Genomic DNA, 19,874 nt, shown 5'->3' with positions numbered 1-19,874 from the left:
TAATTAATATTCTGATGTTTAGGCCATGAACATCATATGGACATCATATGGACATCATATGGACATCATATGAACATCATATCAACATCATACGGACATCATATGGACATCATATGAACATCATATCAACATCATACGGACATCATATGGACATCATATGGACATCATATGGACATCATATGAACATCATATCAACATCATATGGACATCATATGAACATCATATGGACATCATATGAACAAGTCGATGGCCAAGTGGATTTAATCAAAACACAGTGTCATGCATGGGTTCCCTGCCTTTATATTATTGTATTTTTATGTTTTATGTAAAATAAAAAAAATAAAAAGTGATTTATATAGTAAGTAAGTAAGTAAGTAAGTAAAGCCTTTCGTACATTATAATATCACATAAAACCCCTAGTATCTGATGTAATAATCTAGGGCAGTCAGAACACTTTATCATTTCCCAGATCGGCTTTTGCACATTTTAGAGGCCATTTATTGTGACCAGCCTGAGGCGCACCTGTGCAATACTCCTGCTGTCTAATCAGCATCTTGGTATGCCACACCTGTGACCTGTGACCTGGATTCAGATCCACACACCTGAAATGGTGGCTGGTGATGACCAGAAAGCATGTGACCCTGAGAATGTGAAAGTAACAATACAAGCTGCAAATATAGGGTAAAGGTTGCTCTGCGTTTCGTTTTCGTTCGTTTGATCACGGTAAGCATAAGAATAACTTATTTGTATAGCACTTTTCCTGCAAACGTTGCAGCTCAAAGTGCTTAAAATGGGAACTAAGCATCTACATCTTAAATCTTAAACATCTAAGCTTAAATTGCTTAGATGTGAACTGGGCTTTAAAGCTCTGCATTGCTGTTGTCAAATGCGTACACGTGTGTGTGTGTTAGTATCCATTTACCTCAATCTCACACTCCTACAAACCTCTCTGTAGCTTCTATGATGCCTGCTGCAAGGTCATCTAAAGGTAGGCAAATTATCATTATTATGCTCTGTGTATTATTCACATTGCTTACAATTGTGCTGTGTGGCAATAAAGATCTCTGAATTTGAAATGGTAATTATTGTTGGAACATGAATACTGTATGATTTGTTGTGTGTGTGAGAGAGAGAGAGAGCACACGACAGACATTTTTCTCATCTCTTCACTGTCGTGTCAGTGCGTTTCTTCTCTGTGGTGATTGGTGAGACTCTGGGCTCTCACAAGGCCTTTATAGAGCGTCTGGCCCGGAGAAACATGACGGAGGTGGAGGAGGTGGAGGAGAGCGACGTCATCTTGGTGTTCTGTCCCATCGTCTCTCGTGCGGGGACTGATATCGAAGCAGCACAGAAGGAGATTCCAGGTAATGGGGCGGCTGTGTCTCAGGAGGTAGAGGCTGTGTCTCAGGAGGTAGAGGTGTCTGTGTCTCAGGAGGTAGAGGCTGTGTCTCAGGAGGTAGAGGCTGTGTCTCAGGAGGTAGAGGTGTCTGTGTCTCAGGAGGTAGAGGCTGTGTCTCACCAGGTAGAGGCTGTCTCACCAGGTAGAGGCTGTGTCTCAGGAGGTAGAGGCTGTGTCTCAGGAGGTAGAGGCTGTGTCTCGGGAGGTAGAGGCTGTGTCTCAGGAGGTAGAGGCTGGTGGAGGTAGAGGCTGTGTCTCAGGAGGTAGAGGCTGTGTCTCAGGAGGTAGAGGCTGTGTCTCAGGAGGTAGAGGCTGTGTCTCAGGAGGTAGAGGCTGTGTCTCAGGAGGTAGAGGCTGTGTCTCAGGAGGTAGAGGCTGTGTCGCAGGAGGTAGAGGCTGTGTCGCAGGAGGTAGAGGCTGTGTCTCAGGAGGTAGAGGCTGTGTCCCAGGAGGTAGAGGCTGTGTCTCAGGAGGTAGAGGCTGTGTCTCAGGAGGTAGAGGCTGTGTCTCAGGAGGTAGATGCTGTGTCTCAGGAGGTAGAGCCGCCGTCTAATGATCACAAGGTTGGCAGATCAGCGGTTCGAGCCCCGGCTGGCCACATGTCGAAGTGTCCTTGGGCAAGACACTGAACCCCGAAATTGCTCCCAGTGAGCGGGGCCGGCCGGCGCCTTGCATGGCAGCTTGCCGCCATTGGTGTGTGAATGTGTGTGTGAACGGGTGAATGAGAGGCCGTTGTAAAGCGCGTTGGAGCAGCAAAAAAGGCACTATATACGGTAAGTGCAGTCCATTTACCGTTTAATTAATTCAGGGCGGAACCTTACTGGTTGATCATCAGTGGTTCTCATAACATTCCAGTGACATGTTTCTGTGTCTCCGTTGCCAGGTAACCGACACAGGAAACCCGTCATTCTGGTGGTGCTGCATCACACCTTCAAGCCAGACTCCACCGTACCTGACAGCAGCAGACTGGTGACCAGAGACGACGTTACGCTCACTGTGGACTGTCTGTTCCACCAGAACCAGAACCAGGGACTCCTGGTGTGTCGTCGTAACGATGAAGCAGTCGAAGAGGTTTTGAAGAAGGTTTCCTCGATGTCTCCTGGGGTGTGGCATCCATTTTGTATCACCGTTGTCAAGCCACAGCCCTCCTCAATAACTCCTGGTCATCACACCTTGCAACATGTTTTTTGCACTTAGTTGTTATATACAGTATATGTATTCACTCATATTGGTTCTGTATATACTGTGTGTCTTGAGTATTGTTGTGTTGTGGTCTTGTTGTTGTTGTATGTACTGTAGCTTGTTCAGCATGGAGAATACCAGGTCATGTTCTTAGTGCATGTGTGTGTGTGCACTGCACATGGTGAATCACTGCACATGGTGAATCACTGCACATGGTGAATCATTGCACATGGTGAATCACTGCACATGGTGAATCACTGCACATGGCGAATCAAGTTGAATTGCATTGAATACAGTGATTGATGTGTCTGTAGTGTCACTCAAAGTAGACGTCTGTCAATCTCTCCTTGGCATGGAACAGACAGAGCTAACCCTTACTCTAATACGCTGTTATACAACAGTTAGTTCCGACCAAGTAATTTGATTGGACGAGAGGCATTCCATGAGTGCCGATATACAGTATAACAGCACTGGGACTTTTAACTATAGGTATCACTCCGCCTACGGCCTCGTACCTACGACCGAATCACAGCCGGGCTGATATTCAGTACAACAGCACGACCTCCAGTGTGATATTGCATAATTAACCTATCCATAATTAACCTATCCATTCCTGGAGGTTTCTACAGCTCGAGACCACTAGTCCCAAAGAACCAACTTTTTTTTGTCATTTTGAATAATGTTCTTAGATCCCTAGATGTTGGATGTCATGTATCCATTAGCAGTTAGCAGTACTGTGCTATATGTATATATATATATATATATATATATATATATATATATGTATATGTCTCTGGATGATGTACTGTCGCCCTGCCAGTAGGACTCAGTAATTCTCCTCTTTTTCTCTGTTCTTTCTTTATAGATCAACCCAAAACCCAAAAGGTAATCCTGTGACAGTGCCAGTGAAAACACACACCTACAAACACATTTCAAATCACCTTGTGACTTCACCTCTACTGCACACTCTAGTATTGTGACGTCATGATGACGTTGAATATGTTTTCAATAGCTGGTCAGCTTTCTTTTCATTCATATACCTCGTAGTTTGTAAACACAACAGATCTTTGTAAAGCGTAGAAAAAATGTAGAAATTAAATGTGTTTAAATTGGGGGAAAGCCAGTGGGAGGCGATGGAACTCCTCAACATTCCTTTGTTGCATAAAAACCCCCTCAGGCTTCAAATATCCAGTACAGAGTTTAAATATAAACTTCTTCTTTTCTTTCAGGAGGAGAACAGGCTGCTGTTCATGTTGCTCGTTGCTTTAAGTTCCTGTCTGCCTGCTCGTGCTGATGCAACGCCAATGTTGAATGAACCTGAACCTGAATGTTACTGTGTGTACCTGTACACTGATGTAATGTGAATAAAAGCAATTCTGATTCTGATGACCATTAGCAGGAGGTGGTATGAAAAGTAGTAAGACAGACATCCCACCATGTTAACCATGAGAGTTTTTAGAGTAACAAAAACAAAGCTTCATAGTTTAAAAATGGTATTAGGTATCAGAAAGCTTTAATAGGAGTTGATACCTTTTTGTCACATTTTACAGTTGAGACAGAGCAGTTGGGCAGAGCTTAACAAGTATAAAAGTGGTACTGGTTCATAAATGCTGTTATTAGCTTTCCATAGGCCTCAATGTAAGTTTAATAGGTATTTAAAAAGCTGTTATCAGTGTGGCTCATTTGCGATCTCTGCTCTTACTAAATACATGAAATACCTGCAGCCTCACCACAGTGAAGTCAGTACTGTGATTTTGCTAGCTTATAGAAAACACTAATGAACGGTAATGGTAAATGACTGAGATGACCATACTGTTGGAACAACCTTTATTCTAACCTGTGTCTGTGAAGTGTGCACCCATTGTCATGTTCAGCAAACTGTCTGTCTGGATGTTAATAGTCAGTGGGACATGTGCTGCAGTGTGCGTTCATGTTCTGACTGGTAGAAGTGAACCCATTGCAGAATGCAGAGTAGCTTAAACAGGTCTGGCTGGTCCTACCAGTCTCAGACCCGTCGTCAAGTTCAACCAAACTGTACATGTCTCCTTCTGTCTTGAGCTGCTGGGAGCTGGTTTACATGTCTCCTTCTGTCTGAGCTGCTGGGAGCTGGTTTACATGTCTCCTGTCTGTCTGTGCTGCTGGGAGCTGGTTTACATGTCTCCTGTCTGTCTGTGCTGCTGGGAGCTGGTTTACATGTCTCTCAGCCCACAGCCCCCCAGACACACTAAGACACAAACCCATCCTCACTGTTGAAACGTGTTGAAATACAGATAAAGGAATATAAACAGTGTTTAAACACGATACCACTGATTGCACTGAATGAGTCGAGTTGTTGACCCCATTGTTTGGATGACATTTTTAAAGTGCATCATTAGCACGTCAAGTCAAAACAATGTTAGTTGTGTTTAGGTATTTTCATGGTCAGAAAATAACTAAAGGGTAGGTATTGTGTCATGCTCCTAATTAAATATCATAACTCTCCTCCAGAGTAGGCGGACATATGCATTACATATATATATATATATATTTTTTTTAATATATTTGTTTATTGATGATTTTCCATAACATAAAATAGTGGGTCATACGAATGCATGAGCAGCCAGAGAGGTAATCAAATGATACAGCATCCATATATACCCACAGACGCATACAACAACAACAACAACAACAACAAAAGAAAAAAAAGGACGTAAAAAATAAATGAAATAAAATAAAATAAAGTAAAAGAGAAATCACACATAACAAACACACAGCACATAGCTTGGAGGTCCAGATATTCAGATAAATTGTCTGTAAACCCTAAAACAAATAAGCAGTAGCCTAATGTATAGTGGTCAAGAGTCAGAAATATATGAGGCCTGTATATATGGTTCCACTAGTTAATCACACACATTCAACCTAACCCAGCTGTCCCAATTGAGTACTTTTGGGTAGGTCTATGTATGACATTTTGAAGGGAGGTATATCACAGGGTTTTTCCCATGTCCGTCCGTCCACTAGTTGGCGCTAATGCTCCATTACAGTTGTGTCCAATCGCCACAAAACCATAACGAAGAAGAAGAAGAAGAAAGTCGTATTCCGGAAGTACGCGTTCGTCTTCCGGAAACATCAGACATGAAGGATTACAAGATGGCGCTGGACGGCCTGGATCATGTAAGCTGTTTCATTATTACAAGTTGCTTTTTTGTGACATTTTAGCCGCTAAAACTTTGCTGCTCAGAGAGACTCTGAAGTAACTGGCGCCGCGTAATGAACATGTGTATCTATATGTGATCAGTCTGGTGATGTTTAGAAGAGACTTAATGAGCGGTGTCCTGGCGGGTTGCTGTGTCATCGCGAGCTAACTGGCTAACTGGCTAACTAGCAGGTCTGACTGTCATCTGTAATAAACCAAGATGATGTTTTAAATGTCTCAGAGAGACATATTATTATTATGTTAACCAGGTGTTCATGTCCTGTGTCTGTCTGTGGTAATGACCTGATCAGCTGGCTGGTAACCTGGAGGGATGACTCACTTTAAATGTTGACATTTCTGAGTTAGTAATTCATAAAATACAAAGGTTCCATCTCACAAAACATAATGCTGGAATGTAAAAACTGAAAATGAATTTAATTACATGGAAATGTCTGGAGTGTCGTGTCGGAGCTGGTCAGCAAACTAAATGACCAACAATGATGATATATATGAGCTGTAGAGCATTCTGGACAGCTGTGTCTCATCTAATGTGTTTCTTTTTCTGTTTGATTGACAGATGGAGATGGACGACAGTAAAGGTGGTTCTGGTCTCCGGCAATATTACCTGTCCAAAATAGAAGAGCTACAGGTGAGGGAACACAAACCTTAAAAGAGATTCACATGTTCAGTTGGTCACATACATCAGTATTGATAGACTTGCATCTACAGTCATTCAACATGTCGGCATGAATGAATCATTCTGATGAGAGTGTGAGCTTTAATGTTCTCAGACTTTCAACAGTTCCTAAAGGTAAACAGAACGCACCATGAACTCTTCACGGCAGGATGGGGTCTTATCAACAATAACAATAAGTTGAACAATTTATTATTTGACCAGATTCCACTCTTGTCACTGATATACAGCTCTGAAAAAGAGACCACTGCAAAATTATTTTCTCTGGTTTTACTATTTATAGGTATGTGTTTGAGTAAAAGGAACAATTCCAAATTAAAACAATGACTACGTTTACATGCACACCATATTCCTGTATTAATCGGTATTTGCTCAATATTCCGATTGGGCAAGAGTCATGTAAACACGTACCGAACCCACTTAAGGCCGTATTCTGATTGGAGAATATTCAGATTAAGACCCCTGGCATATGCCTGGTCGAATCTGAATATTGTGACACCGTAACATGTAAACACCTTAATCGGAATATGACCCATTTCTGAATATTCAGTTACGTCTGTGCATGCTCGATTCTCCTCGAACATGCAATCCTGGGTTGTTGCTAGGGACCGCATAGCAACCACGATGGTGACTAGCAGGCAGCATTTCTGGGGTGAGGAGGAGACTGCAGTCTGCCTTCAGATAATGAAGGATTTAAATATCCTGGACTGGAGTATATAGATGGTAGAAGACGTAGAAATAACCAAGCTACCAACACTAACCAGGGCTCGACATTAAGGCTTGTCCGGGAACATTTTATGTTCAGACAAGTGGACTTCCTCCTGCCGTTGTCTGACGGACAAGTCAAAACAAAGAGTAAAATAAAATAATTATGTATTAATATATAATAATAATGTATTAATATCCACAAAAAAGTAATTCCTCCTTAAGTTATAGTAAATGTTTTAACGAGCTATGCTGCACCTCATTCTCGCTGTGGCGGCGTAGCTTGTATCAGAAATTCTAATGGTATTGCGTGACCGTTATTAACTCCACTGCCCACAAAAGTGCCAATCTTCTTGACCACGAAGTTGGCTTGTGGACATTTTAAGTCTGTAGTGAAAGAAACCGACACATTACTCAGGCCAGCAGCACGATGTTCCTTCAAGCATCTAAAACTGGCCAGGTCCCAGGAAAAGCGAGAAACGCAAAATGTCATCAGACGAAACACCTGCTGTCTTGTCAATGTAGCTGCCTTGTCAATGTATGCTGCCTTGTCAATGTCTGCTGCCTTGTCAATGTCTGCTGCCTTGTCAATGTAGCTGCCTTGTCAATGTCTGCTGCCTTGTCAATGTCTGCTGCCATGTCAATGTAGCTGCCTTGTCAATGTATGCTGCCTTGTCAATGTATGCTGCCTTGTCAATGTATGCTGCCTTGTCAATGTATGCTGCCTTGTCAATGTAGCTGCCTTGTCAATGTATGCTGCCTTGTCAATGTAGCTGCCTTGTCAATGTCTGCTGCCTTGTCAATGTATGCTGCCTTGTCAATGTAGCTGCCATGTCAATGTCTGCTGCCTTGTCAATGTCTGCTGCCTTGTCAATGTATGCTGCCATGTCAATGTAGCTGCCTTGTCAATGTCTGCTGCCATGTCAATGTAGCTGCCTTGTCAATGTAGCTGCCATGTCAATGGAGCTGCCTTGTCAATGGAGCTGCCTTGTCAATGGAGCTGCCTTGTCAATGGAGCTGCCTTGTCAATGTCTGCTGCCTTGCCAATGTATACTGCCTTGTCAATGTCTGCTGCCTTGTCAATGGAGCTGCCTTGTCAATATAGCTGTCTTGTCAATGTAGCTGCTTTGTCAATGTATTACTGGCTTGTAACGTGTAGACAGACACACACACGCGTCGTCATATTTGGACAAGTAACTTGAGCTCTCGGACAAGTAAAAATAAGTTCACTTGTCCGAAGGACAAATACCTGAAAAAGTTTAATGTCAAGCCCTGCACTTTTTATACTTGAAAAATAAGACGCGGTTCAGGTGATCACCTAATCAGTACCTCACTAAGACACTGGAGTGGAATGGCTGCCATAGGCCTCCATGGAGAGATGTAGCTGCCATAGGCCTCCATGTACCCTGGACTCCTTCAAACTTGCCCTCAAAACACATCTGTTCTCCAAGGCATTTGGCCCCTAGTCATTGTTTTAGTTTTTGCTTTGTTTGTTTTCTGTTTTGTCTGTCCGTTTCATCCCCTTGTAAAGCGTCCTTGGGTTTTTGAAAGGCGCTATATAAATTCAAGTTATTATTATTATTATTATTATTATGTAGAGATGCTGATTTAAGAAACATCTGGAGTGGTCTCTTAATGTTTTCCAGAGCTGTATTTTTTCTCTGGGTACATAATGAGCAATACAGTCAGATAGTCTAACTATACTGTTGCATATTCACCTCAGGGACTAGACAGTCTTGGTTGTTCAGGTACGTCTGGGTTCCTGTGAGGGGTTATTGGGCTCTGGGTTAAACGTTGGGCTAGTCTTTAACTATCGCTAAGCCACGCCCCCTAGTATAATGGACTATCACTAAGCCACGCCCCCTAGTATAATGGACTATTGCTAAGCCACGGCCCCTAGTATAATGGACTACCGCTAAGCCACGCCCCCTTTGAAAAATGGGACAAACAAACAACGCTTCACTGACAGTGACTGACTGACCGACCGTGACTGAATGACATTCAATGACTGACAACGGCGGGAGTTGGCAAATCTCTGATTTCTGATTTACCACAGCGAGTAATAGACATGTTTTTTTTACAACTGAATGACAAGAATATTTAGTCTAGAAGCTTTTCACCATCAGATATTAGCAAGTGAGTTTTCTGCCTGTAATGACTTTTGCTGTGATATGATTGGACTCAGAGAATTTCTATTTTGGGGCGTGGCTTAGCGATAGGTCCATTGTCAGCTTTTCTCAAGCTGAGAAGTAACGTTGCCTCTCTGCCCCCAGTTGACGGTGAACGACAAGAGTCAGAACCTCCGACGTCTACAGGCACAGAGGAATGAGCTCAATGCCAAAGGTAAGAACCATGGTCGCCTGTTCAGGACTTCAGCCTAATATGTTGGTGGGGCGACAACTTGTTTTAGACAGACTGTAGGCCAGCCTAGCCGACTTAACATCATCAGCTGAACAACCTTTTCTTTTTCCAACGACAAACCTGCAGAGATAAAAGGATAATTTAAAAGCTTCACGTATCCCATTTTTTCTCAGTAACAAGCTCAGACTCTCTTCCAGACTCTGTCATAACTTGCTTATCCAGGGAAGAAGAGAGATTCCCGCTCTTCACAGTGTTCCTGGATCTAGTCGGATCCACAGGAGAAGCTGAGAGAGGGTTTAGCTTTCCTGTTAGTCGATGTGCATCTGTTCCTCAATGGTCTGGAGAAGCTGTGGTTGTGTCAGCCTGCTACCATCAGCTACTGGGTCAGCTTTCCTAGCTTCTGCAGTTCAGTAAAACACCAAGGGTTAGACCCATCCTTCAGTTCAGTAGAATACCAAAGGTTAGACCCATCCTTCGCGGCTGTGTCTCAGGAGGTAGAGCCGCCGTCTAATGATCGCAAGGTTGACAGATCGGCGGTTCGAACCCCGGCCGGCCACATGTCGAAGTGTCCTTGGGCAAGACACTGAACCCCAAATTGCTCCCAGTGAGCGGGCCGGCCGGCGCCTTGCATGGTAGCTTGCCGCCATTGGTGTGTGAATGGGTGAATGAGAGGCCGTTGTAAAGCGCTTTGGATAAAGGCTTGAGGCTTACGTCTTTCTTACAGCGTTTGAGTCGGGGGCTTGTTTGTCGACCAGAGAAAGAGACACAGAAGTGAGAAATGTGCTTGGGGAGACGTCAACCCAAATGGTTGTAATGACATTGACGTTGATGTTGAGTAACAGCCTTGTCTCTGTCCAGTGGCTGTATGTAGTAAGATGATGATGTTGAGTAACAGCCGTGTCTCTGTCCAGTGGATGTATGTAGTAAGATGATGTTGAGTAACAGCCTTGTCTCTGTCCAGTGGTTGTATGTAGTGAGATGATGATGAGTAACAGCCTAGTCTCTGTCCAGTGGCTGTATGTAGTAAGATGATGTTGAGTAACAGCCTTGTCTCTGTCCAGTGGTTGTATGTAGTAAGATGATGTTGAGTAACAGCCTTGTCTCTGTCCAGTGGCTGTATGTAGTGAGATGATGATGAGTAACAACCTTGTCTCTGTCCAGTGGATGTATGTAGTAAGATGATGATGATGATGTTGAGTAACAGCCTTGTGTCTGTCCAGTGGCTGTATGTAGTAAGATGATGATGATGATGATGATGATGATGATGATGAGTAACACAGCCGTGTCCCCTCAGTGCGCCTCCTGCGTGAGGAACTGCAGTTGCTGCAGGAGCAGGGCTCCTACGTGGGGGAGGTGGTCAGAGCCATGGACAAGAAGAAGGTCCTGGTCAAGGTGTGTATTCGTCTGGTCATAATAATTTCACGTAGCCATTTTTTTGTTGTTGAAAAAACTAAATACGAACAAACAAAGTTGTCAAGGGTGATAAGTCATCTTGTCGGATCAAAATACTACATACAAACATCTTGATATACTATATATCACACTTTTCTTCTGTTTATATACACAATCAATTTTTTCCAATAAACATAAACGTTACATTTCTCTAATTGAAGTGTTAAAATAGAGGTGAGTCTTTCCATACAGTGTATTTCTGGTATGATCCCTTGCCGTTGTCCCCCTGTTGGAGGGTTAACCTGCAACCATGTACGATAGCTGGCCCCCTAACCCTAACCCTCCTCACCCTCAACCCTAACCCTCACCCCTAACGCCCCCTAACCCTCAACCTCCTCACCCTCAACCCTAACGCCCCCTAACCCTCAACCTCCTCACCCTCAACCCTAACGCCCCCTAACCCTCCTCACCCTCAACCCTAACGCCCCCTAACCCTCCTCACCCTCACCCCTAACGCCCCCTAACCCTCCTCACCCTCAACCCTAACGCCCCCTAACCCTCCTCACCCTCAACCCTAACGCCCCCTAACCCTCCTCACCCTCAACCCTAACGCCCCCTGACCCTGACCCTCCTCCTTGTCCTCAGGTTCATCCAGAGGGGAAGTTCGTTGTGGACGTGGACAAGAACATCGACATCAACGATGTGAGTATGGATCTGTTGTTGTTGATATTTTACTACCACATAAGGGCCGTGTTTAAACCCAAAGCATGGTTGATCCACATAAGGGCCATGTTTAAACCCAAAGCATGGTTAATCCATGTTTAAACCCAAAGCATGGTTAATCCATGTTTAAACCCAAAGCATGGTTAATCCACATAAGGGCCATGTTTAAACCCAAAGCATGGTTAATCCACATAAGGGCCATGTTTAAACCCAAAGCATGCTTGATCCACAGATAGTTCTAGGTTTCTAACTGAATCACAGATAGCCGGTTTGATACGTTTTTTGTTCTTTTTCCAATCAGGTGACTCCAAATTGCCGCGTGGCTCTGCGCAACGACAGCTACACTCTGCACAAGATCCTGCCCAACAAGGTGGACCCGCTGGTCTCCCTCATGATGGTGGAGAAGGTTCCGGACTCCACCTACGAGATGATCGGTGGGCTGGACAAGCAGATCAAAGAAATCAAGGAAGTGATCGAGCTTCCCGTCAAACACCCGGAGCTCTTCGAGGCCCTTGGCATCGCACAGCCCAAGGTGAGACCCTCACCTGGGACACGTCTGCCCCCCCCACCTTCCCGTGCTGCCTATGGACCTATCGCTAAGCCACGCCCCCTTTGAAAACTCGGACAAACAAACAACGCTTCACTGAGAGTGACTGACTGACCGACCGTGACTGAATGACATTCAATGACTTACAATGGCGGGAGTTGGCACTTCTGATTTACCACAGCAAGTAATACACATGTTTTTTAAAGATGACAAGAATATTTAGTCTAGAAGCTTTTCACCATCAGATATCAGCGAGTTGTTTTGTCCGAGTTTTCTGCCTGTCGTGACTTTTTGCTGTGATATGATTGGACAATTTCTATTTTGGGGCGTGGCTTAGCGATCCTCAGACCGGAATGCGCTCCACATTTGACCACCAGGTTGATAAAACGTCAATATGTTATTCAGACTACGGCTGACACGTGTCTAGAGCAAAAAATACCAAACCCCCAACAATTGACTGACAAGTTGATTGCATGGCAAATAAAATAATAATTATTATAATTCAATCAAAATCTGGTATTCTAGTTATTCTGAAGTCCTGACTAAACACAACCAGGCCATTATCTGTCGTATCTAACGTCAACAAACAGACGTGTCCAGACCTCCACCTGCTGGCTACTTTTAACAAGTAATGATTCTAGTATGCTAGTGTAACGCTGGTCCGGCCTTCTAGTGTTAGAACAGGGTATCCGCGGTGTCCTGAAAAGTATTGAAAGTCGATCAATCAATTTTGGGAAAATCAAGACCCTTAATAAGTATTAAAAAGTCTTATCACGATTTTATGAGGTCTTGCATTTATTAGGTATTTTTCTGAATTACACTCTGTCCAAAGAGTTTGAGTCCTAAAAACTTTTAGTAAAAGTTTGTGAATTTATTAGTTTTATTAAAAAATAAAGATGAACCGGGAATTCTGTTGTATGATAGTGGTCTAGTCTATTGCAAACTAAAGCTGTTAAGTTAAAGGTGTCACTGATGTAAACGGTTACAGCTCGAAGTGGCGGTGAGGTCTGGAAAAATATTGACAAGGTCTTTAAAAAGTCTTAGAAAGGTATTGAAATTAACCTCAAGATTCCTGTATATACCCTTTATATATCCTGTATATATCCTGTATATACCCTGTAGAAGGTCTATGTGAAAGTTCCCTTCCTCATCTGAACCTCTTCAACCACTCTCGTAGTAAAGAGGTCATCAGCACTCCCAATTACATCACTTTCAGATTTTTGCAATCAATCGTACACTCGTTTACATGTACTTCTCCGCTCTGCCACCAGGGGGTGCTGCTGTACGGCCCCCCAGGCACAGGGAAGACCCTGCTGGCCAGAGCCGTGGCGCACCACACCGACTGCACCTTCATCAGGGTGTCTGGGTCCGAGCTGGTGCAGAAGTTCATCGGAGAGGGTGAGACAGTCCACCTCCACCTCCCCAGAAGCCTGTCTGTCTGTCTGTCTGTGTGTTGTTATTATTTGTAGGCGTGGAGTGAAGATAAGATGTTATTAAAGCGTACGTGCTAATCGTGCTAAACTGACCCTGCCCTCCCCCTCCCACCCTGACTGACCCTGCCCTCCCCCCCCCCAGGAGCCCGCATGGTGCGTGAGCTGTTCGTCATGGCCCGGGAGCACGCCCCCTCCATCATCTTCATGGACGAGATCGACTCCATCGGGTCGTCCAGGCTGGAGGGGGGGTCGGGGGGGGACAGCGAGGTGCAGAGGACCATGCTGGAACTGCTCAACCAGCTGGACGGCTTCGAGGCCACCAAGAACATCAAGGTACACACACACACACACACACACACCAAGAACATCAAGGTACACACACACACACACACACACCAAGAACATCAAGGTACACACACACACACACACACCAAGAACATCAAGGTGACACACACACACCAAGAACATCAAGGTGACACACACACACCAAGAACATCAAGGTACACACACACACACACATACACACACACACCAAGAACATCAAGGTGACACACACACACACACACACCAAGAACATCAAGGTACACACACACACACACACACACCAAGAACATCAAGGTACACACACACACACACACTCCAGGGCTCGACATTAAGGCTTGTCCGCTTGTCCGGGACAAGTACATTTTATGTTCGGACAAGTGGACTTCCTCCTTTGACAAGTCGAAACAAAGACCTAAATAAATCAATCTGTGTTAATATCCGAGAAAAATTAATTGCTCCTTCAGTTGTCTGATCGGAAAAGTAATAAATGTTTTAACGAGCTATGCCTCACCTCGTTCTCGCTGCCTAAGAGGCGCTGCGTAGCTTGTATCAGACATTCTAATGCTATTGCGTGGCCGTTATTAACTCCACTGCCCACGAAAGTGCCAATTATCTCCTTGACCAACATTTTAAGTCTGTAGTGAAAGAAAGCGACAGGTTACTCAAGACAGCAGCACGATGTTCCTTCAAGCACCTAAAACTGGCCAGGGGCCAGGAAAAGCAGGAAACACAAAATGTAATCGGACGAAACACCAGCACCATTGCCGGTGTTCTGCCAATGTAACTGCCTTGTCAATGTCTGCTGCCTTGTCAATGTAGCTGCCATGTCAATATAGCTGCCTTGTCAATGTATGCTGCCTTGTCAATGTCTGCTGCCTTGTCAATGTCTGCTGCCTTGTCAATGTAGCTGCCTTGTCAATGTCTGCTGCCTTGTCAATGTAGCTGCCTTGTCAATGTCAGCTGCCTTGTCAATGTCTGCTGCCTTGTCAATGTAGCTGCCTTGTCAATGTCTGCTGCCTTGTCAATGTAGCTGCCTTGTCAATATAGCTGCCTTGTCAATGTATGCTGCCTTGTCAATGTAGCTGCCTTGTCAATGTCTGCTGCCTTGTCAATGTAGGTGCCTTGTCAATGTAGCTGCCTTGTCAATGTCTGCTGCCTTGTCAATGTAGCTGCCTTGTCAATATAGCTGCCTTGTCAATGTATGCTGCCTTGTCAATGTAGCTGCCTTGTCAATGTCTGCTGCCTTGTCAATGTAGGTGCCTTGTCAATGTCTGCTGCCATGTCAATGTCTGCTGCCATGTCAATGTAGCTGCCTTGTCAATGTAGCTGCCTTGTCAATGTCTGCTGCCTTGTCAATGTAGCTGCCTTGTCAATGTAGCTGCCTTGTCAATGTAGCTGCCTTGTCAATGTAGCTGCCTTGTCAATGTATGCTGCCTTGTCAATGTATGCTGCCATGTCAATGTAGGTGCCTTGTCAATGTAGCTGCCTTGTCAATGTCTGCTGCCATGTCAATGTCTGCTGCCTTGTCAATGTAGCTGCCTTGTCAATGTAGCTGCCTTGTCAATGTAGCTGCCTTGTCAATGTATGCTGCCTTGTCAATGTAGGTGCCTTGTCAATGTAGCTGCCTTGTCAATGTAGCTGCCTTGTCAATGTAGCTGCCTTGTCAATGTAGCTGCCTTGTCAATGTATGCTGCCTTGTCAATGTATGCTGCCTTGTCAATGTAGCTGCCTTGTCAATGTATGCTGCCTTGTCAATGTAGCTGTCACATGTGCATCGTCATATTTGGACAAGTAACTTGAGCTCAAGTAACTCTCAGACAAGTAAAAGATAAGTTCACTTATACCTGAAAAAGCTTAATGTCTTCAAGCCCTGCTCTCTCTCTCACATACACAAATATACAAACAAACAAATGGATGAGTATAAATGTCCTCTCATAGATGGTTGCCTGGGGAACAGCCTAACATACCTCCACTCAGTCCCAATCCAGTTACTCTGTGTTTCCTGTATGGTTGATTGACATTTAGGATGTTTTGTGTGGGTACTTTGCTATGAAAATGTACATAAACTCCCACCACCATACCCCACCATACCTCCTATCCTATTTAAAAGAGACATAAGACGATGATGATGAATAAGAAATGGGAAAACTGTGTGGCTTTTGTTATTGAACTCACTCTTGTGTCTCAGGTCATCATGGCAACCAACCGTATCGACATCCTGGACTCCGCCCTGCTCAGACCAGGACGCATCGACAGGAAGATTGAGTTCCCCCCTCCCAACGAAGAGGTCAGTCACGGCTCTCTATACTTTGTTCCAGGGTTACAGCCTCAGATTGCAACGGGGTGGACCCGAAGACAAATATTAGGCCTTTTGTTTTTGTTTTTCTTCCCTTTTTTAACGATACTGACATTTTTGAAAGTTCACATCAATGTATTATAGCTGTAGTTTGGCTGGGAGGGAGGCTGTGATTTGAACTCCAACTGTCAAACCGAACCTTGAAAAAGCAGTTAATGGAACGAGCAACTTAGACCACTTGTGTAGCAGCGATGCTCTAAAATGACTTACAGCCACAACGTCATACTTCTTCGTACGTCATCGTCATAGACTCGCCTCCCTTGGATCTCCAACTTGACAAAAGTTGCAGATGTATCTCCTACACAGGGTCCTACACAGGGCTCAACATATGAACATTAATTTTATTTGAAATCATTTGAGGCCAGCATGATTGGGTGGACCTTTGTTCTCTGTACAGCCTTTGAAGTGATGTAACATTTGCACTCTGACCACTACTACTACTACTACTGCTGCTGCTACTAACCGGCTCATGGCTCTGACCACTACTACTACTAGATAGCTACTCTGACCACTACTACTGTTTCTACTAACCAGCTCATGTTCCGTTCCTCGTCCTCAGGCCCGTCTGGACATCCTGAAGATCCACTCCCGTAAGATGAACCTGACCCGCGGCATCAACCTCAGGAAGATCGCTGAGCTGATGCCTGGAGCCTCCGGGGCAGAGGTCAAGGTGAGAGAGTCTCTCTGGGGTCAGAGGTCAAGGTGAGAGAGGCAGAGGTCAAGGTGAGAGAGAGAGAGCCTGGGTTAGAGGTCAGAGGTCAAGGTGAGAGAGAGCCTGGAGCCTCCGGGGCAGAGGTCAAGGTGAGAGAGTCTCTCTGGGGTCAGAGGTCAAGGTGAGAGAGGCAGAGGTCAAGGTGAGAGAGAGAGAGAGCCTGGGTTAGAGGTCAGAGGTCACGGTGAGAGAGTCTCTCTGGGGTCAGAGGTCAAGCAGAGAGAGGCAGAGGTCAAGGAGAGAGAGAGAGAGCGAGACACGGCTTGAAACTCCCAACTCCTATTATATTATGTTCATCTCAGTAACAAGCTGATCTGCTTGAAGCCTATTGCAGCCGTCACTGACACATATTTCTAATCTGACTATCATCTTGGCCGCTATCCACAAAGTTCACAAGGCCAGTCCATGATGTTGCAACAACAACCCGACCAAACTGCTCAGTCAGCATCACTCCTCGCGTGTGTTACTGGACCGCTGAGGTCTATGAAACGCTCAGTCAGCATCCCTCCTCGCCTGTGTTACTGGACCGCTGAGGTCTATGAAACGCTCAGTCAGCATCACTCCTAGCCTGTGTTACTGGACCGCTGAGGTCTATGAAACGCTCAGTCAGCATCACTCCTAGCCTGTGTTACTGGACCGCTGAGGTCTATGAAACGCTCAGTCAGCATCACTCCTAGCCTGTGTTACTGGACCGCTGAGGTCTATGAAACGCTCAGTCAGCATCACTCCTTGCGTGTGTTACTGGACCGCTGAGGTCTATACCCCCACAGGGTTTACCACCTGAGGTCTGCAGGGGCCATGTTCCTGTTTCACCATGGCAACGGCTGACCCCTGCCTCCCATCACAGACCTCCACAGCTCCAGATCACTGAGGAGAGCACGCAGGCTCGTGGCTGACCCCTCACATCACATCCAGCTCACAGCTTGTTTACATGACTCCCTTCTGGACAGCGGTACAGGGCCACCAGGACAAAAACATCACACCACTTGAACAGTTTCTTCCCCAAAGCCACAGCCCTCCTCAATAATTGCTGATCATTGCACCTTGCACTTTACATGTTCTTGCACTTAGTTGTGCAGTATATTTATTCATAATATCCACTCATATTGGTACTGTATATTTCGTCTTGTGTATTGTCGTGTTGTGGTCTTGTTGTTGTATGTACTGTAGCTTGTTCAGTATGGTTGAATACCACGTCATGTTCCTAGTGCTGCACATGGCCAATAACGTTCGGTTGAATTGAATTCTGTCCGTCTGCTCCACAGGGCGTGTGCACAGAGTCGGGGATGTACGCCCTGAGGGAGAGGAGGGTGCACGTCACCCAGGAGGACTTCGAGATGGCCGTCGCAAAGGTTCGTCTACGTTTACATCAGGGTATCCTCTACGTTTACATCAGGGTATCCTCTACGTTTACATCAGGGTATCCTCTACGTTTACATCAGGGTATCCGCGGTGTCCTGAAAAGTATTAAAAGTTGATAAAATCAATTTTGGGAAAATCAAGACCCTTAATAAGTATTAAAAAGTCTTATCACGATTTTATGAGGTCTTGAATTTATTAGGTATTTTTCTGAATTAGACTCTGTCCAAAGTGTTTGAGTCCTAAAAACGTTTTGTAAAAGTTCGTGAATTTATTAGTTTTATTAAAAAACAAAGATGAACCGGAAATTCTGTTGTATGATAGTGGTCTAGTCTATTGCAAACTAAAGCTGTTAAGTTAAAGGTGTCACTGATGTAAACGGTTACAGCTCGAAGTGGCGGTGAGGTCTGGAAAAATATTGACAGGTCTTTAAAAAGTCTTAGAAAGGTATTGAAATTAACCTCAAGCTTCCTGTATATACCCTTTATATACCCTGTACATGTTAGGCATTTATCAGACGCCTTATTCCAAAGAGACTTAGAATCGATACATTTGACTAAGCAAGTGAATCATCAGTTCACCAGTCGTAGCAGGAAGAGTAATCTAGCTCAGTCTCCACCACTGGCAGTCTACATGTTGCTCTTAAAATGGACGACTTGTCTAGACGTCAGCGGTGTGTTTGAGATGGGAGGTGGTGTCAGCTGTGTGTTGTTGAGATAGGAGGGGGTGTCATCTGTGTTTGAGAATGTCGTCCCTTGTTCTCCCAGGTGATGCAGAAGGACAGTGAGAAGAACATGTCCATTAAGAAGCTGTGGAAGTGAGACGTGACACCTGGGCTTGTTGGAGCCAGCGCAGACACCAGAAGTCACACATGTATATTGTTCCTCTTGTTTAGGGTTTATAATTGTTACCTACATTCATTCTGAAATAAAAGGTTTCTCCCACTGAGAACATGTTTCATGTCCCTTTTTATGTCTTTTTATACAACAGTTAGTTCCGACCAAGTAATTTGATTGGACAAGAGGCATTCCATGAGTTACGATATATAGTATAACAGCACTGGGACTTAACTATATGTATCACTCCGCCGCACAGGTGTTAAATTACCGTTAATTAGACTACATTAACGGTCATATAGCCTAGCCTACAACAGAAACAGAAGATGGATGTATTTCCAAATATAACATTTGACTTAAATTATGAATCAGAAGGAGAGGACGAAGGTACTTCAGTGCAAACCCCCAGGTGTGCTGATATGACACCGGCCGAACTGGACAAATTGGAGAAGAGTAAAAATGAAATTAACACCGTAAGGCAAACAACATGGGCCGAAGATGTCTTACTAAGGCAACAGTCCAGTTGAACAGTCCCGTTGCGGAACTATTTTTTCTTGACGGAGCCAAAATAAATGTTTAAATAAACAAACAAATAATAATCTGTTGTCACTTATTACAGTTAATTAATAAATTGCGCTGTAGAACTGTTGTATAAAAGCAATATCACACTCGAGGT

At 44.5% G+C, this 19,874-nt stretch overlaps 1 protein-coding gene across 1 annotated transcript; it reads left to right on the top strand.

Annotated features, from left to right (window-relative positions):
- Window positions 1-5,689: 5,689 nt before the first annotated feature.
- Window positions 5,690-19,307, top strand: psmc5 (proteasome 26S subunit, ATPase 5). The gene is made up of 12 exons (XM_080541659.1): window positions 5,690-5,734; window positions 6,334-6,405; window positions 9,429-9,498; window positions 10,811-10,908; window positions 11,554-11,610; window positions 11,933-12,163; window positions 13,450-13,576; window positions 13,754-13,944; window positions 16,124-16,222; window positions 16,851-16,961; window positions 18,269-18,355; window positions 19,130-19,307. The coding sequence occupies exons 1-12, from the start codon at window positions 5,696-5,698 to the stop codon at window positions 19,181-19,183; spliced, it is 1,236 nt and encodes a 411-aa protein (XP_080397785.1). The 5' UTR covers window positions 5,690-5,695; the 3' UTR covers window positions 19,184-19,307.
- The last annotated feature ends 567 nt before the right edge of the window (window positions 19,308-19,874 follow it).

The sequence above is a fragment of the Nansenia antarctica genome (assembly GCF_963989245.1).
Source record: "Nansenia antarctica genome assembly, chromosome: 11".
In the NCBI taxonomy this organism is placed as follows: domain Eukaryota; kingdom Metazoa; phylum Chordata; class Actinopteri; order Argentiniformes; family Microstomatidae; genus Nansenia; species Nansenia antarctica.
Note: the sequence above shows the minus strand (reverse complement) of the source record. Positions and strands in the feature narration are given on the sequence as shown.

What these genes read in the sequence shown, in the direction of transcription:
- psmc5 (XM_080541659.1), top strand. Translation starts at nt 5,696, where the DNA reads ATGAAGGATTACAAGATGGCGCTGGACGGCCTGGATCAT. An exon ending in AGAAGAAGGTCCTGGTCAAG is followed by an intron (nt 10,909 to 11,553) that starts GTGTGTATTCGT and finishes CCTTGTCCTCAG; the next exon opens with GTTCATCCAGAGGGGAAGTT. An exon ending in AGGCCACCAAGAACATCAAG is followed by an intron (nt 13,945 to 16,123) that starts GTACACACACAC and finishes CTTGTGTCTCAG; the next exon opens with GTCATCATGGCAACCAACCG.